General features: G+C 40.0%; 1 protein-coding gene across 2 annotated transcripts in view; it reads right to left on the bottom strand.

Annotated features, from left to right (window-relative positions):
* HOMER2 (homer scaffold protein 2) overlaps window positions 1–27,063 on the bottom strand; it is a 57,814-nt gene that overhangs the window by 3,475 nt on the left and 27,276 nt on the right. For both annotated transcript variants that reach the window (XM_088540153.1, XM_088540145.1), the window contains exons 3-7: window positions 13,265–13,396; window positions 6,281–6,373; window positions 5,332–5,471; window positions 4,019–4,175; window positions 1,311–1,421 (exon numbers count right to left, since the gene is read on the bottom strand). In XM_088540153.1, coding sequence (XP_088396279.1) covers window positions 1,311–1,421; window positions 4,019–4,175; window positions 5,332–5,471; window positions 6,281–6,373; window positions 13,265–13,396 — 633 coding nt within the window. The remainder of the gene's footprint in view (window positions 1–1,310; window positions 1,422–4,018; window positions 4,176–5,331; window positions 5,472–6,280; window positions 6,374–13,264; window positions 13,397–27,063) is intronic.

Raw genomic sequence — 27,063 nt, 5'->3', positions numbered from 1 at the left:
ATATATTTTACTTTACTGTCCTTGGTTCTGTGATTCATGTTGTTTTTCCTAGATAGTTTTGTCCTGACTCCCATATTTTAAAACTTTTATCTCATTGTTTCCTACACAGACAGGATATCAGCCTTTCTTCACACATGGCAACATTCAATGAGCAGGCCCCATGCTGGTTTGAATTGCAAACCATGGAAAGTTTACTTAGGGGTTGCTGAGACCTAATCAAGAACTTACTAATGTAAGTATGCAGTTGGAAAACAAGTTAGGATATTGTGAGAGCAAGTGGAAGTTAGGCCTGTAAGATTCACAAGTCAATCAATTTTCCAGTTCATTTGGCAAGCATAAAAATGTGAATCTCAAGAAAAATGCTAACAGAAAATAGGCGTTATTATACATGCTATTACTACAGAGGCTGGGAAGAAAGCATGACATTTTCCTTTGAAATATGGTGCTGAAAACCATATTATATTTATAATACTGCATCAAAATCCATCTCCCTAAACTATTTCCTTGTGCCATCTTAAAACCCCTTAATAGCACTGCTTTTAAGAGCACCAGCTGAGATGCTGTAATGGCACCAAGCAAACTTTACTGCACCTGCTGTCAGCTTTTGCTCTTCAGCCAGCATAGAGCATTTGGTCACTGAAATGAGGGCGGGGTGGGGGAAAGTGCAAGTATTCCATTATTTTCCCCATTGTTCAGGGACTTCAAGCCATCAACATCATTCTCCTTGGAAAAAATGAAAATCCCATCTGTCAAAAATGACAACCTGAGGTACTGTAAATGAATGTGACTTTCTCATTCTTGGCATTACTGAGAGCAGAGGGAGAGCAGTAAGGTGGCAAAGCTGAAGACTGTGAAACATCTGGAAAAAGACAAGGCATTGCTTTACAGACACCAAGTTATTTTGTAAATGATGCCTTTTTAAAGACAAGTCCTCTTGCTCCTGAAGGCTAAGGAATAGAGGACAGACAAAATTCTGTTCTTAGGATGTGTGTGTCTGGCTTTGGGCAACTTAACTACTTCAGTCACTCTATTAGGAGGAAGGTGTTAGGTAAATAAAACTATCATGTTTGCTAAACCCTGCTAAAATAAAAATGTGTGGTCACACAGCACGACATGAAATCGAGACATGAACAACACCAGCAAAATACACCTAAAGAATTTCACACAGATGATCTGGAAAAGGGCAATGCCTGAGGCACTGGTCTTTCTCTCCCTCGGTGAGCCATTCCATAAAACTATACACAAATTAAAGGCAGATAGATCAACCCAGACTTGGAAATGTATGCCCCTACTGTATTTATTTCACTTACCAGTTCTTTGTCTTGAAGTTCAGTTTCCAGTTCCTGGAGACGTCTGCTCAGCTGTGCATTTCTTTCCTTCTCTTTATTTATTTCATTGCACTGTTCTTCCAGTTCTTCAATCTTAAAGAAATGTCAGACACCAGTTGAAAATTACCATTTTCAGGGAACCTGGGGTAGACCACACCAGAGGAACTGTTCCACTGAGCACAGGAAAGCAAGGACAATTTTAATTTGTTAAGGGTCAGTTTCCTAGATTGTATCACTCAGTTCAGCGCATGAAGATTATCACTTCTTTACTTAAAGAGAATCAATTTACACACCCACTAGGAAGCCCAGGGACTATGTTTACTACCTCTCACCCAGTATCTCATGTAATTACTTGAAAATGTGCAAAACACCAAGGTGCTAAAATGAATAGCAAACGGAGGCTGGGGATAAAATTTTCACTTTATTTCTATGAAACTGATACAAGATTATAATGGATGGATTTTCTTAATGAGAGGAGGAAAATCCCTACAGCATTCCTAGCTTTGCCTCCTCAGGGTTTGCTTGTTATTTTAGCTAAAGAGGGACAAAACATCAAAACTTTGCTAGAAGAACCAGTTTGGAGTAACATAGGCTGCTTTGCTCTCTCACCCAGAGAACTGGTTTGCTCATCCCATACCTCATCCCGCCATCTCCGGACTTAGCTCCCAGGAGGTGCACTTCACACAGGCCAGCACGCCAGGTCATTACAGTATGTATTTTAACTCTTGGTTTCTTGTTGCTTTGGGATTATAACTTCATTCATCTGAAGGTACAGCAATATACAAAAAATCTAACCTACTTAATAAAGGAGAAGGAGCTTCCCATAGTGCTGAAATGGTGCATTGCAAGCACCTAATAGGGAACCTTCTTGGCGAAAAGGCTCAAACAATTCTCTGCATAAGAAAATACAGACTGAGTTACTGCATGGCCCCAAACAGCCCAAGTCTGGCAAGTCACTGTCACAGTAACCCCTTGCAGGCACTTATAGTAAGGCCGTGCTCTGACAACCTCCTTATCCCTAGGCCACAGTCTCGAGACGTGACATATCTCATCAGGTAAAGTCAGTAAGAACAACTTCTCTGTAACAATACAGAAAAGCAAAAAAACAACACAGCAAGTCACGCTATTGTCTTATACAGTTCTTGTCTATACATTTCTCTCCTATCCAGGAAACAGAGTGGATTCAGAAGCGAGGTCATCTAACAACTAATATTATTAATTTGTTAATGTCAAAGTAGTATCAGTTAGGCAGTGATCTACATTAACCTGGAATACAGCTCTGATTTGATCTCTGAATTATCATCATACCTGAAATACATGCAAATAGACAAGAGACATCTGCTTAAGGAAAGGTTGTTCCATTTGGCATTTGAGTGCTGACAGACAAGCTGGATCACTTCCAGCACTGAAACACTCATTTGCAGCTTACAGACATAAAGAAGGCATGAAATCCCTTCCTGTCTTTGAAAGCAAAACGAGCACTAAACAAACAAAAAAACCCCAAAACACCAGAATCAGACAACAGGCAAATTGATCTCTATAATATATAGATCATCAGGGAAAGGATCTATCTTCTTCAGAGAAATTTAGGATGAGAGTGGGATTATCACTACTGGCTGTGCTCATGGGAACCAGGTTCCACTGTTGGTGCTGCCACTGAGGGGTGGTACCAGCTTTGATAGACAGCACTGTATTATTTTAGTGGCAGTACCACTGAATGCTCTGAACTGTGGCTTTGCAAATCTGAATTTGTACTTCTTGGCTCTTCTCTCTTGTGGCCCACGCTCATTCTTAGTATTACACTACTGAGAAATACGCTCAGCAAGGGTAGGGGGAAGCCTTTTTCTAATGACTTTTTCCAGATTTCAGGATGCAACGCTCCCTGTGTGAGAGCTGGAGGACTGACTGGTTTCTCAGCCCTGCCCTTTGATTTGCACTTGCACAGTTAAAAGCATAACTCATGTTCTCACTCTTCTGTGTACTTGTGGGATTTACTTCTAACACTGAGTGGTTCCCGGCTTTATTTTATATGAGTAACCACGCTGTAACCATTTCTTCTGCTCATTCACAAACCGACAATATTTAAATGATCTTTGAAAAGAGTATGCAAGAGTAATCTTTCCTTTAAAGCCCTTCTGACTTATCACCCTTGTCAGTAGCCCCTACACACAGACAAGTCTCTCAGACCAGAGGCCGGGAGCTTCACGTGATACAGCAGCACAGGTCCCCCTTTGAACTTCCCTGCATGCTGGGAGCACAAGGAAACAACTCACCTTGTCCACTTGCCTTTCAAAGACAAAGTCTCCTAACACAGAAAAAAAAAGATAAAACAGCAGAAATCCAAGAGAAAGAATAATGGAAGGAGTAACTAACTCAGAAGAGATGCCTTTCCTGTGGGTATCCTCTGCTTCAGATGAGAACGTTCAAAGTGCTCTGGGGACAGTTTTTCCAAATTCATTTAACACTCTCACTACAGGCACATTCTTTTAACTATATACACTCGTATCTACATTAAAAAAAAATCATGAAAATTGGAACTTTGTGGTTGCATTGCAGCATTGGTGCTATTTTTGACTACCATCCCAAAATCACTGTGCTTTTACATTTTAGTGCTTACTAAGAGGAGAACAGGCCCCAGGCAGGAGGGCCCTGTGGCATTCGTGTGACTACAGCCAGCACGTTGGGGCTACCTTGTTCCTGAGTTCCTCGTTTTCCTCCTTGCATGCCAAGAACTGCTTCTTCCAGTGCTCGATGCTGGCTGCAGACTCCTGGAGTGCCGAGGTCAGCCTGGCATTGCTCTCCCTTAGCGTCTGCAGCTCTGTCTCCCACTTCTTTACATTGGATGAACTGAGAACAACAGAAAGCTGTTAGGTGTCTTAACCTTTAACCCTACATTCTGTTATTCCTTACCTAGACTACAGGTGGCCTAGTGTGTAGTCATGTCCCAATAATCTGCACTCAGATGTATATATTTTTTTCTATTTTTTTTTCTTTTTATGTTCAGTCTTAAACTACGAAAGTGTTAAGCAATGGAAAATAATTGATTAACTAATTCCACAAATCTTCAAGCTACAGGATAGACAAAGAGATTAGAGAGTGAATAGCAGGCTTTGAAACTGCTTATAAACCACTTGCTACTTGTCTGTGGAGGTGTCTGCAGCAGTAAGAAAGAGCAAATTGTTTGAAATGGGTTATGCAATTGAAATTTCTGTGAAGAGCGACGATGCACTTCAAATAAAACATATACAATCTTAAAATTGCTCACTGCATAGTGCTGCTGCTGCTGCCTTAATTTTAATTAGCTTTACGAGTAACTTAATGTATCTTTTTTCAATTCACAGATATATTCACACACAAGAGGCACACAAGGCACCTAAGATCCCAGAAAGAGAACTATGGCATTTTAATGTAATGACTTCACACATTCCAATTGCTCTATTTTCACTACAATTACTCTTCTCAGCATTTTCAAATAACTTATCAAAGCAAATAGCACAAAACACAACTTCAAGGGACATTGTCTTCAGCTTTACAAATATCCCCCCATAGACTTACAACTACAATAAAATATCTGTTTCACTTTGACTTTTAACAGTTGTGTTTATTCTCTTTTGTAATTAAATAACCTAATCTCTTTTCATAGAAGAAGTAAATCTAGCAAGCAAAAAAAGGAAGAGAAGATTGGTTTCAAGGTTATTAAAACCAACTGCTCCCCACTGGACTAAACGTTACGCCTTCCCATATGAAAGAGGCTGCATGAGCTGGAGTCACTGGAGTAAAAGAGATCTTATCTCACCATGGATTAAATCAGGAAAAAAATAATTGGTAGATATCTCCCAACTGGATACCAGGAGGCACTTACTAAAATCTGTTCATTCATTCATTCTGCTGCATCATTTTAAATTTACACAATTACATTTGAATAATCTCTGTTAATATTATTAGCCATCAGGTAATTACAGCAAACTATTTCAATGCAATTTAGCTATTAAAGAAACTTCACCTTTGGGCTAGAGCAATTTTTAACTTATCATTCTCGGACTTCAGATGTGCATCAGCAGGACCACCATGTGATGCCTTCTCGTCATCTGTCCCATTCACACTGGATGCACGTGTGGAAGATGGTGTTTCTCGCCCAGATTCCTGCCACACAACATGTAAGTTAGCATGAGCCTTCTTGAAGCCCCCCTGTCACCCTCAGAACAGTCTGTATTGCTCTGAACCAAATTGAGCATAACCGCAAGGCTAAGCATTCAGCAACTTTTAATTGTATTTTTCTGATCATGCAACTACCTTTTTTCTGAACAAAATCTATTTGATTTTCCTCCAAATATTAGCACAAGCCAAGAGCTCCCAATAAACAAGGGTTCATTCTTAAAGGTTTTGTTCTTAGCTAATGCAGTACTTATGAAATCACAGTAAAATGGTTATAGAGGGGCTGTGACAACACTCAGTTTCCTCAGTTTATAACAAGAACAGTTCTCATCGGACTTGAAGACACTTTGCTGTAGTAAGGTGTGCTGTCTAGAAAGGCATATTATACAAATAGACAAAATAAGCTTCTCCCAGCCATTCACTTAAGTACCATCTCTGTTTCTACATCACAGCTTTCAGTTCATCACATTTTGACAAGGAACTACACTATGACGACAAAATAAGTCCACATATTTGCACAATGAACTCCTACAAAAGTATATGTAGCCTTGCCTGTTCTTATAAAAGTTACAGCAGCTCAGTAACTGGAGAAAAAATGTTGAAATGAAGGCAAAGGGCATGGATGGGTGAAAATTATTCTTCTGACAATGTTAATGCCCAAGAGTTGACAATTACCTTTGGCAATCTTCATCTTACATAGTTTAAGTTTGCTGCCAGAAGCTGGTACAGTTCATTATAAAATTTTGCTTTAACTAATTTATCCGACATGCACACAGGTATTAAGATAAATTACAAACCTGTGAATGATTGCTTGAGGTTTCAATTTTCTCTTGAGATCTGTCTCTTGCTAGTTTGGCTGCTTCTTTTACTTCTTGAAATTTTTCCGCAAACTACAAAACACATGAATGATATTTTATTAAAATGGTATGTGACCTATTAATTCTACTCAGATTATTATCTCTATATAGTACATATAGATGTAGAGATACAGAAATACAAGTATTTTGTTTCATTAATTTTGCCTTAAATTCAGGGTGGCTGCCTCCAAAAAGAATGGCAGTATTGCTCCTAGAAGGATAGCATCTCCATAGTTCTACGTGATTAGGTTTAGATTTAAAAAAAAAAAAAAAAGAAAAAAAAAAAAAGAAAAAAGAAAAAATAAATGGTTTCCTTTCTTAAGAAAAAATTTAATTAAAGCATGCAAATGGGTTCACGAGATACCTGCAGGACTCCAAGCAAGATATTGCTGAGAAGAGAAAGCTAAGTCTGAACTGGCCAAGGGCCCATATGTAAATCTGTCACTTTTTAGTCTGATTTTCTTATCACTGGCAAAAATAAAGGCATAAGACTTCAGGAAGAGAGAAGGCTTGAATGCTTCCTGTAACAGGGTTCCGTCTAATTGGGGTAGGCGGGGGAAAGTAAAGATGAAAACTAATTATGCCATTTTTACGAGTTGCTGCAGGGCATCTGCTCCCAAGCCAGTCTGTCACTTCTGAAATGCCAGTGTTGTCCAAGGCCCTACGTGTTGCAGGGCTGGCACCACAAAGTTTTAAAAGGAGGACTGCAAAGATGAAAGAAAAGTCAGAAAAAAAAAATCCCAAAGAAGTGTCCAGTATAAAAACGGGTGATTTTTTCTTTCTGCCAAAGTAGCTTAGTCTTACTTGCATTTGAAACTCAACTACTACAAAGGAAAGAAACATTAGAAGTTCCTAAAGAGATCTCTTTCACTGCACGCTATCTGAATAAAAAGGATTTCCATTATATACTCCGATAATTCAGATTGCTTATAACAATTTGTAAATAGGAGCAGGAGAAGGATCAGGGTGGGGTGAGAAGGAGAAATCACACTTCATAGTTAAGGAATAGGAAGAATTATTATCCACTTGCTAATCTTATTTCCTAACTTTTACATTTATAGCTAAAATTCAGCATGCTTACTCTCAGTAAAATACTATGACTATAAAGACTGATAAAACTAATATTCTCCCACTGTTCTATGATAAATTTGCATGTGGATGGGGAGGTACCTATATTCTTTATAAACACACAGAACAGGTCACTAACAAATACCTATATATCATTCTTAAATTCCCCATGGCACATGCACACATTTGCAAAGCCAAGTGAAATTTCAAGTGTTCCTTGTGGAGAGCTGTGGACTCCAGTCTGTGATAACGCTTACGAATGAGGATGGAGCTCTCAAATCCAGCTGCTTTCTACACAACAGCTGAAATTGCATATGCAAAGTATTTGCTATCTATCGGGATGTGGAGTCAGCACACAAGTGATGTGATTATCTTTGTAGCAACATAAAGATCATTAGGAACAACTTCATTACCTTTTGGCTTTGAGTGATTTAACTCAACTTCTATGCAAAATATAACTTCTGCTGTAACAAAACATCTATAATAAACTGATTATTTCTAAAATACTGTGTCAGCAGCAAGTTTTATACTTGGATTTTCTGCAAATGGCTAAAGGGCTATTTTGAGTCATTCTGTTGCAATAAATCTTTATGGGCAAGCATGAAATAATTATGAGGGTTCCTCATGTGCTATATGAAATATGAAAAGACAAAAGAATTGGAAGTCATCTATCAAACTTGATTTTTTTCAACTCTCTTCATAAAACACACAGAATTGCTCTGAAAAGTGAGTTCAGAAAAAAAGGGACATTTCCATCATAAAAATGGGACACAACTAGACAAAGGTTATCTTTAACACAAAACTGATAATGATCTCATTTCACAACAGATTTTATTCATGCCCACAGTTTGCCAATACATTTGCATTTAGCAATAAGTACCAGCAAGTGATTTTTTCACCAACTTAGAGACAGATATTCATCTTTAAGAGACAAAATTAACTCCTACTGTGGCTACAAACGTAAAGACTCCTGTAAAAGAAACTGCAATGAAAGACTGTCTCTGTCTGTTGTTTACTCCATACATTCGGAAACAGTCAGTCCATACAGAGTTGTGGTGTTTCTTCTGTATTATTCTTGGCTAATTATTACCTGCCAGATTTTACTATTTCTGAAAGCTACAGACGTTCACTTGGCTTGTTAAGAAATTAAGGCCTTTCACTTGATTGTTTTTCAGAGTGCAGAATCACGATGGTGACGGCCTAAACCTCATAGCATCACCCTGCTAATTGCTGCAGCAACAGACAAGACACTTCTGATGGCACCGAGATCCTACTGCCGCAGGTGATGGACATGGCAGAGCCACAGTGTCCAACTGGCAGAAAGCAGAGAGACACTTTATTGCCCCTAACTGACTGTATTATGCCCTGGAGACAAGCAAATGACAAATAAATAACACTGAAAAAAATCAGGTACCATCTCCAAGATCTAAGAGTTGGCTTTGAGCTATCAAACCATTACAAGAGCAGTGAGTGCTTTCTAAATGGGAAATTCCCCTTTGGAAAGTGAAGTAGTCTTCATTTAGTAAAGGAAAACATGTTAAATGTGGTTTCAAGGGCTGCGAATGTGTGTAAATATCTGAAACCAACCAAATCATCATCATGTTCTTCCTCCTTATTATCTTTGCTCCTTTTATCTTCCCTTTCCTCCTCATCCTTGGGCAGACAAAGCTGCCCAAATTAGCAGACTAACACTACTGCCACATGAGCCCTATAGTACATATAGACTATATAGTGCAATTTTCCAATGCCTTGGGAAGCTCTGAGACCAATCTGCAATATGGAAAAATGTGTTGCTCCCAAGGCTTGTGAGGGTCTTTCAGTCTAAGGATGCTGCAGTACATGAACACTGCATTTGATGATGAATCTTAGCCAGTGAAATTTAGTGGGGACTCAAAGATGTTACTGTATATTGCACAAATTATGTAAAGGCTGTTCAAATCTGGAGACAGCTTGTCACCCAGAGAAATAGATATATTTAACAGACATTCTTAACATTTTATACATTAAGAATTTATGCATTTATACATTTTATACGTTAAGAATTATTTTCTGTGTGCAAGTTTTAAGCCCCTGATCTGGCATTACATTTATTTCTCCTGCTGACAAATCGTGCCAGCGTCAGACACATGAGCAGCTGCTCCCACCGAAAGCAGGCTCATAAATACTTGATGGTCCTCTCCCTTGCAGGAAGCCACGGCCAGGCAACACAACAGCCACAGCTTGTGAGCGCTGCAGTCCCCTGGCTCTCGGCCCACACGTGGCTGCTGCAGGGTCCCCTCGGTCTCAGGCAGGCTGGGGGGACAACACTATTGACCCCAAAAAGTGCTACTAATTTGTGCTAACGTAACGGCGCTGCTGACGGCAAAGCCCCTCAGATGGACGGGCCGTGGCACCTATGTTTAGTTCTGGGCAGGTAGTGCACATGCAGCACACACACATATAAATCTCAATTACGGGCCCAGTACCTCCCCTATGTTGGATGCAGTTGCTTTATAATCTGCAAAGCCGGCTTAAAGAAATCGAGAAAGCGGCAGGAAGCGACATTTCCTGAGCTTCTCACGTGTATAAAACAAGATCCCGGTGCCCTCGCCTACCTGCTGCTCCTGATTGCTGTGGCTGTGTCAAAGCACCCTGAATGACAGCAGAAATTTTAGTTAATGGCTTCCTGTACAAAACACATTGCTACTTTTGCAGCATCAGCCCAGACACATCAGGAACTCAGTTTTGATTTGCCTGTAGCAATAATGTCTGGTGACCTTTCTGACATGGGGTGGGAAGGAAAGAAGGAAGGAGGGGACAGCAAGTCCTGGGAGATGGAAAAAGGACCCTGATATGGATAACAATTTTAAGCACTAGGGCATTCCCAATAAATGTGAATGGTAATTAGGTTACTAGGTCACTGCATGCCGTTTTCATTAATGGCTCGTGTTTAATTTGAACTTCCTGTCCCTATAGGTATGGATTAATGTCTAAATATCTCAAGAGAAGCAAAGTATTAGAAAGAGATAATATCTTTTATTAGGACAACCAATATTCTTATAAATGCACAGGTTTTTAGGTGTGCTAACCTCTTCTTATGTCTCATTATTATACTGTTTTCCAGGAACATTTTTCAGATTTTTTTTTTTTTTTTAAGTCAAGGCTATTGATCTCCGGTTTAGAAGAGTTTTAGTCTGTCCTCTTGATTCCTGATTAAAAGCTTCAATTATTCCCAGTAAAGCTGGCAAGGTCTTATTTATATCTTTTATAAAAGCATAATGATGCCAGCATAAAATGAAACTTGATTTTGCTATTCCCAGTACGCTCATACTTCTGTTATCTCTTCATCATCCCTGATCTTTTGTACTAATGGTTCAATAATTAACTGAGAAGCATGAATGATAAGCAATATCTTTGTCCCATCCCTTTGAATAGTATTAATAACCCAGGTTTTCTAACATTTTCTAGAGAGACAACTGTTAGATTTTTTTTTAATTATTATCTCGATCCATTTTCTCAAAAGCGCCTCTTAAACCACATTTCTCATTATCATTTGGACCAGAAATTGGCTCTCTGCTGACTCTGAAAGTTCTGGCACCCATAGGTAAGAAGGCTGAATGAGGCAGAAGGCTCCAACTACATTTAGCAGATAGTGCAGCGCAAACACATCTACAAACAGGTCTGGAGAGTGAAACAGCTGGTGAAGAATTGGCACCACCCTAGCTACATGTAGATGCAAGAGCTGCTGCAGGGCTTTCAGCATTAAGTTTATTTTAAGTATATGTTTGGACAGTTTTGGAGACGATGGTAAAATCTCTCCAAGTAGGAGGCAAGGTGCTCCAAACCTGGCTGGCTGGCCTGTGCTCGACCCAGTGCCACATGGCTCTGCACTGCACATTTACTCACTTTGTATCTGCAGTTACCTCTCATACTGAAGAGGAATGATTTCTGTGATCCAAGATTAAAAAATACTGTTCTAAGGTGCTAATTCTTTAATTCCAGGTCCAAATGTTAGATTGTAGCATGCTTATCTGTTACTTAAAACAAACTATATTCCCCCAGGTCCATTTTAATCCTAGCATACAGGCACATTACTTACTTATTTGTTATAAACACCTCTGTCTCGTGGGAGTGAAGAATGTGCACGTGTGAAATGAGCAGTCTTCTGCATTTGATTGAGTTTAAATACCATAACACACATTAAGTATCATAAATCATTACCATCACATTTTTAAAATAGCAATTTTACACGTGTTTCTTTGGGTAACCTTAACATCTCAGGTCACTAGATTACTGCCACGGCACCTCTATGGGCATTCCAAGTCCAAAAGTATTTCTACAAGAAAAGTGAAATATGCTTTGCATTAAGAAATACTTTCAAAAAGGCAGTTTTCTGGAAAATGTAAGTTAATACAACATGTAATTCAACTGACAGAAAGGTCTTCCTTTAAATTGCAGTAATTTGCCTTTGTTATTTTAGACACTACAAGAATCTTCTTGTTCCCCTGTTTCCTTTCAATCAAAGCATTCAAGACGAGAGAGACACAAGGGATCATGTACCATGTCCAAGGACACAATGTTTAGTTAACTGATAAAACCTGCTGCCAAATAGCCATGCTTTAAGTGTCAACGATGTGTTAGATGATCAATGCTTTTTACAGCATGAACAAACAGCTCAACTGCTTGATGAGCATTTGGCAAGACTACTCCTCTAAGAACAGCAAATGCATTTTGAACTGCTGGTTATTCATTACACAGGGTAGCTCTAGACTCCAGACCATAGCAAGTCCCTGCCAAAAGGGAAGAGTTGCATGAACAGCAAGAGCATATTGGGGTGTAGTTCGAAGGGATGCTGGCTCTGACAGCAAACCTGACTCCTCTTTCCAGCTTCCCTGTCATGAGTCACCATCATCTGCTCAGTTCAGTGACAAAACAGCTTTGGGTCTGTGCTGCAAATGAAGTTACTGAACCGAAATGCCAAAGTAGTACTCGTATTTTAACCCAGATCAATTTATCAATGCTACTGTGAGACTGGTCCTATAGACAGTTGTATTGACACAGCTGAGGAAGACAGCAAGCTACAAAATCAAGGGGAAAAAAGGCTTTGGGGGCTGAATACTCACTAGTTGGTTTAGCCATCATCAACAGCAACTCATAAAAATACTCCTTTCTGAAGCTGCGACAGCAATGCTCTTCTAATCTCAAAAAGGCAGGCCCAAGTTCCTTGAACTTTCCTGATTCTTGAGAGAAGACACCACCTTAATACTTGAATACTGGAAATTAAGGGTTCTGTTCACATTAACCCCATGCTGCCACACAGGGCTCTAAGTTAAAAGCCTTGTGTAATCCACAATAACACAATCCTCTGTGACGGCCGAAGTCTATTCAATAGCAATTACTACCAAACACAGATACTGCACAGAACTGTAGCTAGAGGTGTCCAGGTAGTCTTCTGACAGTTTCCGGTATATCAGGGATTCACTTTACATTGCTTTTAGTACCACTTTCATCTGAAATTAACATACAGACCAGGGAATAGTGAAAAATGCTTCTAAACTCAGATTTTTTTTTTCTGGAAGCATCTGAAAACACAAATGTTTTCAGCCAATCTGGACAAGATACAATCAAGATCACTTCACTGTAACCATCATTAGTGATGAGATTTGATATATAGTTTTGACCATAAAGTTTGCAGTACTGCCTGCTTCTAAATAAGCGGACAGTAAATAACTATCACAAATAGCCTACACTAACTGAAATGAAAAGGACTTGCAGAAATAGTCGGTTTAGAAGAGATTCTTATCAGATGAGTTAAGTACAATTCCTAGTTCTTAAGAAACAAGACAGCCTTTTCAGGAGTAAAGTGAGCCCAGTTACCTTTGTCAGCTGTTGTTCAGAAGAAAAGCCCAAACCAAATACAGTGTTTGCTCTGCTGTCCGCCCACTGGCCAAATTTCTGCGATGTCTTAGTAAAGGTCATATTAGGTGTAATTGTGCTGTTTATGATCACCTGTTTAAAAACAGATCAAAAAAATTAAAAAAAAACAGAAGTCATACAGGAAACACATATCCTAGCAACAGATAATTCAGAGCAATTAGCAATCCAAATTTGGAAATTGCTGTATTTATGAAGAATTTTTCCCTTTTATGAAACAAATTTCCGTTAATTCAAGATTTTTAAAACTTTGTCTTCTTTTTTTCCAAAGTACTGTTGGGTCCCACAGTTAAATACTGCTGCAGAACTTCACTTCAGTGGCAACTCAAATAAATAGCAGGGACACAAGCCATATTTAGCCTCAGCCTGCCACAGAGGATACCCGAAACATGTCAGAGAGGAGGAAAAAAACCCTTCGAAACATATGAAGAATGGAATACCTTATTTAACAGTGGAGTTAGCTTGGAAGGGTGGTGAAGGACATCACTACTAATGCATAAATAGTATCAAATGGGGGCCTCTTCAGGATAAAATTTCTTCTGTTTTTATAGGAGTTAGCTAATACCTATTGCAGTACCAGCAGCCTCAAAGCAACAGAGATTCATTTAATCAAAGAAACAGCCAACAAGAGCAAGACTGTTGGGAGGATGTTCCTAAGGAACTTAGTGGAAGAAGCACAAACTGTGATCTCACAGAAAGGAAGGAGGTATGTGTCAGTTCATTACCAAAAACCTTTGCTTTCTTTTCAAGACACATGATGGTATGAGTCCTGAGAGTCTTTCCCTTGGAAATGAATTCCTGTACAATGTTCTTTCTGCCAACAGAATAGGAGCTTTCTGTAGCAATGCGTACCATCATTTCCAATATGCAAATTATGCAGTAATTAAGCCAAATCTGTGGGACAATTTAATTAACATGATCAGGAAGTATCCTGGCAACGTCATTTACTATGTACTCCAAGCAGTTTTTTCCTAAGCTATCATTTACATTTAGCAAAAAGTGTGAATTAAACTTACCAGAGAAAGATCCTTATTTGCCTCCTTCCCCCTCACTGACGTCTACCTTTTGTGCCGATACTTTTATTTTCTTTCTTACAGATTGTTCAGCTTCAGTGGTTCTCTCTCTTTACATAATCACTTTCAAATAAACATACAATTTCCTGCAATTTGCCTTGCCATGGTTTTTGCGTCACCTTACTGCGTGCAAAATTAATAGATTCCGAAGGAGTCTGAAAACACTCCCTCTGAAAGTTTTACCAAATGGATCAAAACAGATCAGGTGGATGGTAGTCATAAAGCTGTTTTAGAGAGAATCAGAATAATAAAGGGTGAGAGGTGACATCTCAGCCAGAACAGCCCCCACACACAGATGAGCTTCCAGAGCGGAAACATTTTTGCAAGGCTCGCTCATAGGCGGAGGTATAAATAGAGCTGCCCAGATACACACTCCTGCTGACAAGTCACACAACAGAAATGCAGCCCATGTAAAATCTTCCACCTGAAAGCAAGGGGAACCTGAGTGCAGTTTCAGATATATAAACTACAGGAAAATTCAAAGATTTTATGTATAGTTTTGACAATTCGAAAGGCTCGTGACAACATGAGGATTGTATGATATAACTAAGTCACAAAAAAGGAAGGAAAAGCTACTCCTAATAATGAGGATGTTCTCCAAAAGCTTTCAGGGAAGTGCTACACAAATTCCTTCTTTATAAATCTTACATCAGACACAGGAACCACCTTAAAATCTTTAACTTGTCAAGTTACGGAATTTATTTTAGAAGTTCTGAAATACCCTGAAATTTCAACTGCTAAGAGTAATACTCCAATTCTGCTGCACATATCAAATTAGATATCTGCAGAGTAAAACCAATAAAATGATCCCTTTTACTGAAAGGTAAAAGCCTTATTCACTAGGAGTAGACAGTAAGAATAGTATTTTTTTCCATTCTTTCTACCATTATCATTTATTCACATATACATGTGTATATGTATATATACAAACATACACAAACACACATATATACACAAAACACACCAAAGATATTTTTGTACCACAGTCCAATAATATCAAACAAGGGATAAAGGAATAATAAAGTCCACAAACTGTAAAGCAGAAACATCTTATTTAGCAATGAAACTAAAAAGGTTAGCTTAGCACCTCCGAGATTCATTTTTCCTCCAGCCAGAGCTGCATCCCAGAAAAGGTTGTGGTGATCAGGCACCTTCAAGAAATTGACAGTTCATCTGTTAAATTTATAATAGACTGCAATTAGTGAAACTGCCTGGAAACCAGGCAGTTTTTTTTAATCCCCTACTCTGTTAGTCAAACGCTTCAGAAGTCCTGTGTTCCCATGGACACGTGGAAACCTCTGTGAAAGCAGAAGAGGTTTCACTAGAGCTGCGGGGAATCAGCTCGGAGCAGCTGGCTCCAGGTGGGGATATTGTGCTGCCCCGGCTCCCCTCCTCATCCTCGCCTGTCAGCTCCAGATGAACAGTAAGATGCTCTTACAATAAATTTCAGCAGTATTTAGCCTGCAGGTTCACCTAACCAGTAAATCCACTAACCTCTTATGAACAGAGGCATTACTTTCTTCAGGGAATAATCATGTTGGGTGTATTTAGGAAGGAAGCATAGTCTGTTCAAAAAGCATTAAAAAAAAAAAAAGGAGACAACTGGCATTGTTATTATTTCAGAGAATCATAAAAAATGGGGCTCGGAAACGGCTCTGACAGGTAATTGAGCCCATCCCCTGCCCCAAAGCAGGATCAACCACGGCTTCACTACACTGAAGGAGAGAATTCATGGCAATGTCTTCATCTCCCTGCCCAGGCAGAAGGCAGAAGATGCATCTGTGACGACTGCAGCAGCAACGTTCAGCCAAACTGGGAAAAATTATCTTTTTTGGTGAAAGAAAGAAACTGAATTTTCAAGTTTCAAAGGAAGGTCTATGAGAAGAGAAAAAGCACAGGAGAAGGTCACTAATTTAAAAGCTGTTCCTGACACAATGAACTGGTGGTCTCTACTCCATTCCCACCCTCAACTTACTAGCCTAACCCTGTAAGAAAAGGCAGCCCACCACTTGGTCTTACAAAGTAGCTTTGCATTTGGTCTTCGTTCATGTGACGCACATAGAATAGGAAACCGAAAAACTCACGGACTTTTATCTGAGATTAAAGGATTCAAAAGCCAAATAATCCTCTAATCAAATGAGATCAGTCCCTGAAGTGGTTAAAGAGTTTTCCCTACAGACAAAGGCAAAGATGAACCATAATATAATAAGCACCTTGCAGAATAATAAACTCATTCATCATACTGACTGAGCTGGTTGTCTGTCGTTAAAAAAAGTATCTGCCTTTGCTTTCATCTACAGGCAAGTGTATCAGATGGTGAACATTCCCGATACGTCTGCATAAGCCAAACAAAATCTCATGCTAATTTTACTTCCTCGGGGTGAAAAGAGCCCTGATAGAGCTAACCTTTCATTTAAAGATGACATACAAGAATTTCCACAGTGCAAGGTAAGGCTACATCAACCAGAAATGACTCTAAACATTTAAAAAACACACCAGGTCTATTCATCGGATAAAAATGAACACAAAAAAGCTGGCATACAACATTTCTACAGTATCACACACCCATCTCACTGCCTTCTCACAGAGAGAAACTGCCAAATAAATCAATCAGAGAGAGGTCACAAGGAAACCTAAGTGTGTAGAAGGAAAAAAAAAAAAAAAAAAAAAGAAGTACTAGCAGCTCATGCTGCTCATAATATATGAGCAGTGTACATACATAAAACCAGCTTTTATTTTAGGGGGTGCTAGTGTCGAAGGACTGCCAGTACTCACTGGGCCCCCTTCCCCGCTCCCTGCACTGCACCTGTGTGTTGCCCTGCTGCGCTAAGGCAGGAAAAGGCAGCCCCGCTCCGAGCACGTTCTCTCAAGCCACCCCTTTGTTCGCCGGAGGCGGCTGCGCTCCCAGCGGGATGGCAGGACGGAGCCGCGGGGCTTTCGCCAGGCCGGCTCGCGGCACATGCCCTGCGCGGCGGTAGGAGGGACGAGCGGAGCCGAGAGCGAGCTGGATCCGGGAGGAGGGAAAGGCGCTCCCGGCGGGAGACTGGCAGAGCCAGCGGCTCGCTCCGGAGGAGGGCGAAGGAGAGAGCAGGAATGGGTCAGAGCGTGGCTTCTAATGAGACAGCCAAATTGGGATGAGTCAATTCTCCCAGACCTACTCATACTGCAGCAGAAGTGAGCCAAATTAGGAATTATGCTGGAATTTCCCCTTTATATCACTTATTATCCTGGAGTAATTTCATCTCTAGAAAAGCCCTAAGGCATGAAGCCATAGTATCTACTCATTAAATAGTCACTACATGAGCTAGAGAGCAAAAACGTCCCCATTTCATTTTCACACCTCTGAGTATGTGCTTTCCACTTTGCAGCCCCTTGTGAATGTAGTTTCCCCAACCCACCAGGCTGCTGAACTTCAATAAAGATGTATCTCAGTCTAAAAACAGAACTGAAAAAGGGAGAAGCTGCCAATCCTCTGGCCACAGCTACCACAGGCTCAGCAGGTTCTTCCAGCTCATCAAGTAAACACAAACCAGAAATGCTGGCAGCACCAGATATAAAGATGAGAAGGCAGGGGTGGATATGCAGAGAAATTCTCCCTCCATCCCAAATGTTCAGCAACTCCCTCATGGAACATACCTAGCCTTGTTTCCATGATTTGTGCTATCCTTTGCTATCCATCATCCCTTGCATTTCTCCTGACACCTTCATGTAATATCTACTCACTAATAAATTACTGCAAAATTAAGGAAAAGAAGTTTGACATTACGCAGGAGATATTATGAAATACATTTATGCATGAAACATGGCAAATTGCTTCATGATGAAGGTGCTAAGCTGTGTATGTTGTCTGTTTTCAACTATAACCAGAAAGGGTCTGCAACCTGCAGTCTGTTATGGCACCTGAATTGCACCTGATTGCATTAACACTTTACCTGTAGCGCTACATTATCTCCTTTCTCATATTACATACCAGCATACACACACACTGTTAATCAAGATAATGTTATTTAAAAGGGAGAAAAAAAAAACCCCAAATAGCGCGAGTATGCGCACGTGTGATTCAGCAAAGTGAACCCGGAGCAGCACAAAGACAAGCTCACAGCAATGTAGGAGCTTTCAGAGGAAAGGACAAGAGCCTTTGGCCAAAGCAGTGCACCTGCTATACAGGGGGATTAAAGACAGCTGTTTTTCAAACCAGGGCCAACAGATTTCATTTAGCAGTTTTGGTGTTCCTTCCTGATTGTCTCCATCACTTGTGCATAACTGGGGGCCTCAACAGCGGTGCCAGGACAACAGCTGCCACCAGACTCGTGCCCAAGGTACTGAGCATTTTGGCCCTAGGTAGCTAGCAAGCCTGGCCAGCCACTTGTGAGAGTTTTCTGATCTCCAGTTAATCAGGAGGTGAGCCATTCCACCCACCCCCAGATCCCAAAAGCTTCCGTAACCGCATAATTTATATCTGCTGAATGAAGGAGTGGAAAGAAGGGGAGCTGCAATGACTCATAGGTACTGTGCGTAGATACGAGAACTCTGGGGAAGTCAAAGGCAACTTGCTGCAATCCAAACCGTTTCCTCCTCAGCCGGAGCTTACCCTACAGAGACGCACACACCTTGCATAGACAGACTATGTGGTATGATGGCGCTGCTAGCTTTGTGGAGAAAGGGGCCATTTCCACAACTGTGCATTTATTTTCTTGCTAAAGATCCACCTTGCATCACTTGCAGGACCATGCCGTGAATAATGTGAACCATTTTTAACCCACATTTCAATAAACCCTCTTATGTTTTACATTTGAGAGTGGCTCTTAGACTCCTTTATTAAGAGGGAGATAAAAATAGACGTCCCCCCACCATGAAAAGACTAATAACATTTTTTTCACTGTTAAAATATTTCTGTTATAAAGCCCTCATTGAGAGCCTGTCTAAAAGCAACAAAAGTGAGTTCATGATTATGTGAATACTATTAAGTAAATCTCTTGCTACACCTACTCCATTGTACTCTTTTTCTTCCTAAGGAAATTAACATCTCTGCAGAGTTGGTTTCCCACCTCCTCCACCCAGTCTAAATCTCCAAAAAATTGCCTATTTTTGCTTTGATATCTAACTAGATTTTTCTTCCTTTTAGGCACAGCACACACATCCAACCACCCACACGATTCAAAGCACGAGCAGCTGTTTCATGAAGGAAATCTACAGTGAGGAATTTCAAGTCCTCTATACTGGAAAAAATATTGCCCAGGAATTTTCACACAACAATTCACAAAATATATAAACCAATATATTTGTGTATTATTTATAATTAGAACTCTTTTCCTCATATTTTCAGAGGGAGGGAGGAAAGACTGTAGAGCCATATTTTTTCATTGTGACTAAAAATAAGGTAGGGGAGAAGGTTGCATTTTCTTGCAATGAGATACAATAAAAATGATACATAGCTCCATTGCGTTCATGCTTTGGAATATTTATTAAAAGTGCAATATAGTCCTTTCTGTTGTCTTATAATTTAATTGGAACATTTCACCACTGATAATTTCTACATTCCTAGAGCTCTATCCCAACAGTCTTATGAACCTACCTCACTTCAGCATGAAGATACAGAGGTCAGAAATGACTTGTCCCAGCTTGCCCCAGTAGAGGGACATCAAAAAGAGAATAAGTTAAGCCAAGAACGGATAAACCAATGCCACCTAAACAAATACTAAATTAACTAAACTACTACTCCCTAAAGACACGGTTGAGGTGATGCCTGTGCAGCAGGAACTAGCAGGCGGAGACAGGGACACGGGAAGTGGGGATTTCTCTGGGGACAGGACAAGACCATGGCCCACTGCCCCTGCTTAGAAACGTGGATTGGACATGGGCAGTGTGGGAGGGCAGCGAGCCTGCAGCTGTGGACTTCATCCTGGTGGCTTTCTTCACAAACACTTGTTGGGACTCAGGCCCCTCCCTAGTACCCTAAAATGTTTTTTTTGTTGTTGTTGTTTTGTTTTGGTACTGAAAGATGGTTTGGCTTGAAAGGATCAAGTTGGGCTGAACTTTGAACACTGTATAAAATAAAAGGCTGTTTTTTGAACAATCCTTTCATGCCTCTCCTTCCTTCTGCTTAAGCATCTCTAAAGAATCCCCTATTCCAGTAAAACAACTTACCCCCATACTGCTGACAACACTCACCTTCTTGCTGGCTTTCCCCTCAGTTTCTGTGGTGGGAGTAATGCTGGGGATGACCACATTCCCCTTCTCACTCATCAGACCAAGATGAGAGAAGCCTTGATGAAGACATTTGGTGTTCACACCTTGAGTGAGTGGTCGGCAATGACACAGCTTATTCTGTCCTCTCTAAAATCTGGAGAAACTGATCCTTGGGGTGATAATGCACAAGGAAGACAGATATGCTACTTGTAGGAAATCTGACATCTTCTAAAGCATCTAACAGTGGTCGCTATTAAATGCTTTAGACAGTCTGAGAAGTACAATCTGACACTAGCAACTGAAGATAGGCTGTATCTATGAGAAAACATAAAAAGATATTTCTTCTGCTTCTGCAGAAATGCCACTTTGCCATTTGCAGCTATAGCTAGATGGAGGTTATCTAAGGCTCACATAATCATCACTCCTCAGGGAGAATCAGCTTTGGGCTTCAAATAGTTTTTAATATATGACAATCATTTACACTATTCATCATTTTCCATCTAACAACTACTGTGCTACTGCACATGACTCACAATCCAGCACCAAGAAGGAAGCAGGGGGATTTTTTTTTGGTAATATCAGGAAAATATTGCATTAAATTGTTTGATACTCAAATTTTAAGAATATACAATAATTGTAATTTATTTATAAACTCCATCTGGCATGACTTGATTAGCATGTCTGCTACATTAACTTTCTGTGTAGGGATTTCCAAGTATTACATACCTCTGGCATTGGTTTTTGCTGCAAAGTACTCCTTAGGGCTTCATAAAGCACAGCTTATAGAAATTGTTCTATATTACTTTCAGTAGCTGAGCTTAAAAAAGAGAACGGGAATAAAAACCTCAAATTAGGAGAAAAACGAGTAACCATGGCTGCATTTATTGCAATTCTAGACAGAAGTTCCTAATACAATGGAGAGCAGGTTAGGCTTCTCCAAGTAAATCAAGAAAAGTCCTCCTGGGAGGAAAGTTTGGGGCTTTCCAGCTCAAGAATGTGGAACAGTGGCTCAACAAACTCATCCTTGGGAATAAGATTTTCATTCTCCAGTCTCCTTTTCATTTATTTTGGAAGAAAAAGTAGGGCAATGCAAAACTTGTGACAAAATTGAGCACCACCACGGTCACAGAAGTCTGGTGAGCTGATATTGAAGTGTTTATTATGTGCAGAATTTGCCTATTTTAATCCTATCCCACAGATTTTACTTAGAATGTTAATTAAATGATAGGAAGAACATCTGCAAACTCTACCACGTTGTGTTTTGATGATGCTATGAAACCCTTGATTTTTTCCTCAGCTTCCATCTGATAACAAACATGGGCTATTTTCACCAAAGTTTTGTTAGAGATTCTTCAAAATCTCTGCTAGGTTCAATATTCCTGATCTGAAACAGTTATGTTTTGCTTGAATCCAGGTTTCATTACGATAAGATCATATACAGCTTAACTAACCTTTTTGGCACATCCTGCCACCAAGATTAATAGTGAGTCTAGTATAAAAAAAAAAAAAAAAATCTGAGAGAGGCAATTGTGCACTGAAATAATTTCTTCAAACAGGCCTTTTCCAGGACATTTTATGGAGAGGTTTTGAAAAGGGAAAATCTATCCAGGCAAATGTTTAGCTACTTGCTGGTTCAGGTTGCCATTCAAAATCGCCTGGCATGGATTTTTAATGTCTTCTTAAGGAGCAGCAACCTGGACCTACGAGGTTCATGCAGTATTGGTCTCCCCGTTTCTGTTGTGTGTCTCTTCTCTGCAGACCCATGGACAAGCAGGTCGACTGTGAATCTTCGCAGAAAAGCTAGCCAGGTAGGATCAAGCTGAGAGGCAGATGTGGTTCTGTTCTTCTGCCAGATACAGCTGCTGCCAGCACTTTGTTATCTGCTCTCTTAAGCTCACCAACTGGCTTCTGAAAGATTTACTTCCAGAAACAGTCCAGACAATGAAACGAGAATTTTTCATATTTGGAAGTTAATAACTTGGAAAAAGATTAATACAGAAACATTTAAATGATATATGAAGTTCTATACCTTTTTTTTTTTTCCCTTTCAACCAAGAAACAGATGATCAGGATTTGTGGTTGAAGAAGTCTCAAGGGACACTCAGGCAATCTGCCAAATTTCCTGGTATTTACTTGTTCCATTTCCCAGCTTGTGGCAAGCTCTCTTTTACTTCCAGCCCTAGGTCTTGTTTATGCAAACATTTATAATTTTTACCTCTATTCACAGCTCATCTCTCCTGATATTAGCAATTCTGGAATTACCACCGCAGTAAAGCTCTAATACTGTTTTTCCCTCTGAAGACTCAAGGCCCTGTCTATACAACCACATCTAACATTACTAGTTCTGCATATCTAAAACCAGTCCTACTAACAGCCAAAAACCTGTCTGCAGGCAAAACTCCAGGCAACAGACTACCTTCCACAGCACTAAACCCTGCAGCTCCTCTTAGACTGAATTTCTGAATATTTGATATTATCTTAAGTAAATAAAGATGATGCAGCTGAGCAGTCTCATCAGCGGCTAAGAGCTCTATTTTGCCTTCAGAGCTCCATTTCTTCATCACCAAATTCCAGACAGAATGTTCTAAGGTTATTTTAACATCTACAAAGAACAAAATTTCAAACTACTTCAGGGAACCTGAGCACACCACAAACACAGATAAAACAAACTATTTTAAGACCATTGTAGACTGTTATTTTCATTAATTTTATCCACTCTTATTTCAAAGATGGTGCGAAAGAAAACTAAGTCTTGGCCTTTATAGCATACTTTTATACCACATACTTTTTTGTGTGCTGACCCCTAGTTGATTATTTAGGTTTATTTCCTAGTTGCATCTGTCCTGTTTCAGCTTCCAGGCACTTGTTGTTGAGTTTGTTGACTCATTCAGAGATGATGAGAAGCTTTTTCCTAATGTGGCCCATGTTGTCCTGACATTCACATTTCTCTCTAATACTCCACAGACTGACCTATCTGTGTGCCCCCAGGGCCAAATCTAGAGTGCAGACACACACAACGTGTTAGAAGTGCCTGCCCAGGCCAGCAACCAGTGCCTAAAATGGCACCAAGATCACTCACCTGATGGCAAGATTTCTCTAAATTGAGAGCTCTGTCTGAATCCCTTAAGTTGATACTAAAAAATCTTCAAGTTCCTCTAAAAACTCCTCTAACATCCTCAAGTGAAATCAGGAATTAGATATTAAAAGCAGCACCGTAAAAATATTAATTATTCCATACGCTATGTTTCACTGTCTCGCTTAGAGAAAGACCAAGTTCCAGTCCAGGTTAAACCAGAACGCTGGGACTCAGTTTAGGACACATGTGCTCCTGCTGTTGGTTTGCTCACTGCACAAATTGCAGAAGCAGCAGCTGCCTCTCAACGCAGGCCAATCCAGCTTCATTATTGACAACAACAACAAACTCAAAAGCAACTGTGAAAAGCAGCTAGGGACTCTTCAGGCACCTTCTAGGAAGCACTTTCTTGAGCGCAAACAGTACCAGAACATCTTCACTCTGCATGTGCTAGGAAAACTTAAGCTGCAGCAGGCGCCACTGCAGCTGCCTTCTGAAGCAAGCGGTTCTGCAGAGAGCGGGCTAGAACAACAAATTATTTCGGAGAAGCTCCATATAAAAATGCAGGCATTATAATAAGCACTTTACCACTGAGACAGAGCAGCTCTGTGTATTATATTTACGTATACATAAAAATCATAAAGCCACAACTAATACATTTTCACTTAATAGCCATCTAGCCAGCATAAAAGCAACAATATATTTACTACAACATACACACAAATTATGCACACTGGGAGACAGAATTATGCTTTAAAATTCTATTTTATACTGTGTTTTTATAGTTTAAAAGATGTTCTCCTCTTATATGTGCGAGGTTAATTAGTTCCATTGGCTGGAATTATTCTTTTATGGTTCAAATATTATCTTTAGCACTAATAATCACGTTGAAATTTGTTCCAATAGTTCATGAAATACTGAGCAAATTACAATAGCAGTGAAGAGAGGACTAAGGTCATCAAATACATCCAATTTTCTGTACCACAATACTCAGCTAATCTAGTACTGGAGATCTTTTCTGATGATACTTAAAAATTCCTGTTGCAAACAAAAATGGACAAAAAAAAACAGGAATATTGAATCAATCAAAAACAGGAATATTGAATCAATCAACTTGGGCGTGGACAATACTGGATTAGTCAATCTGGAGCTCCAGAGTTAAAACCTGCCCACTGTTCCAATGGCTCATCCAAATACAGATTCACTCCTGAGCTGGGCCATGCCTTTTGGGTTCCTCACACAACAAGAAGTGTCACACACCCTCTTCCCGATGAAAGGACCTTTTCTAGCTGATATTCAGCGGCAGAACAGGTAATACTGAGCTAGTGCTCCCCTCCCCTCGTTTTATGGCTGATGTTCTTTCTGGGACAACAAGAAACAAAGCTGCCAGCGATTTCTGACTCTAGAAGAAAGGTTGTCTAGAAGAAAGGTTGTGAACTCAGAGGAAAATGCTTTGAGAAAATGGAATGAAAAGTATTTCCTGCTAATTTAGTTGGAATTTACCAGAAGGGCTTTTCTGGAAACCCCAGTCTCGCCAGCGCTGCAGGCAAAGAGCGGAGCCTCCCTGTATCCCTACACTAACACGTGCGCCGGGTCACGAGCTCCGACCCGCAGCAGCACCGGGCTCTCCCACACGCAAGCAGCGCATGGTGCTGCTGACAACAACCAAAACCAGGGTAATGCGGAGAACTAGGGCAGCAACACTGCAAACAACAGAATCTCTGCCCCTTTGACAAAACTCAGGTGTATGCTCACCCACCCCTCTCAAAAGTCAAGACGTTTAATTCAGGATTTCTCTGCACACATTAAAAGAAAAAGGGAAAGCAGCACACCACATTCTAAAGTCACTTTTCAAGTTCTTTTCCATTCCTTTATCTTTTTGCAGTCCAAGGCTACAAAAATTCCTTCAATAATTTCACTATGAAATTATTAAACCTGAAAATGCAGGTCTTAAGTGTGAATCCCACATTGACAGCTAAGAGCTGACTTCAATGAAATCAGATGACCCCAAACTCAACAACAACAACAAAAAAAACAACAAACAAGCAAATGAACCCACAGGGACCCAACAACATAAAGATGCAGCAAATCAGTCACATCAGTAGCAGGGCTCCATCTAACTCAGCTAGGGGAGGATCAAGTGAACTCATATGGATACTCCAAATGCAAAGACAGAAAGCAGTGCTGTGACTGCTTCTGTTACACACTATTGCAAATCAGATGCGCCAGGTCTCAGAGGCACGATTAAATGCTCCAAGGACAACACACGCTGCAATGTTCACACTGCCAGAAGCACCAGAAGTTTTCTAATATCTTAATCACCTGACAGATGTTTCCCACCAAAAAGAGTTGATATTGGTTGATAGAGCTGATATTCATACTGATAAGAACTGATTTTAAATCCAAGGAAAATAAAAACAATATCCAAATGAAGGAATTTCATCCATGTTATCATACCCTGTGATTTTTTTCTCTTATGAAAGAAAAGCTCCTTAAATCTAAGACCCACCTTTTGGCAAAATATGCTAGAATATTTTTAACGGCTACGTCTTAAAATAATTTCAGTTCAAACGGCAAAGAAAATTATTTGTTTTGAATCTCTGAATACAATAATGCTAGAACTCAGAATTTCCTACAAATGTACCTGGGAAGCCAGCCTCCATTCATGAGAACAAAAGAAGCGTGGTCATGAAGCGGTGCAGAGCTATTAAATTAGGTAGCAACTAGAACTGGTACCAGAACTGAGAAAGCCAGAAATACATCAAATATCCGCAGATTTACACATCACCTGTTCTTACCTCCCAAAATATTTGTGACAGACTGCAGCTAGGGCTGAATTCTGGGTCTTCCAGACTGCTCTGCCCCTGGAAGCTTCATGCTGCTCTCAGTACTGCATTATCTCTTCTAGGGATGATCTTCACTGACATGTCCTAGTATATGGCACATATTCCACTTAGAAATCAAGCTGCTTCATCAAACTGTGTACTGTGTTCACTTCGGTGAACATTATGTGAATACTGACTGGCATAATTTGGCCCATACGCTTATTCTCGCTAATTGCAATTTGCTTCCAAAATAGACCCACTGAATTTGCTTTCCCAGCACAACCATTTTTTTCTGGTTATCTCTTTAGTACCTTAACAAAATTACACTGAACTTAGCTGCTGATCTTCCATATTCAAGGTAATTGTTAGATAATAAACTGTTTTAAATGATCTATCAACTGCGAATAAGTGTCAGCCACCACTTTCTTTTCCCTGAAACACAAAGCCCTACTTCTTTCTGTATCATGTATTTATCAGAGTTGGTCTTTTCATCTATTCATGTTTTCACATCTGTTTTTTTTTCCTACTCGTCTGTCTAAGCAACTAATGGAAGTTACTTAAGACTGGCATCTCAGATGACTC

The sequence above is a fragment of the Tinamus guttatus genome, unplaced genomic scaffold (genome assembly GCF_059628265.1).
Source record: "Tinamus guttatus ecotype Peru unplaced genomic scaffold, ASM5962826v1 Tinamus_guttatus_pri_ptg000004l, whole genome shotgun sequence".
Taxonomy (NCBI): Eukaryota; Metazoa; Chordata; class Aves; order Tinamiformes; family Tinamidae; genus Tinamus; species Tinamus guttatus.
This window is presented reverse-complemented; position numbering and strand designations above follow the sequence as displayed.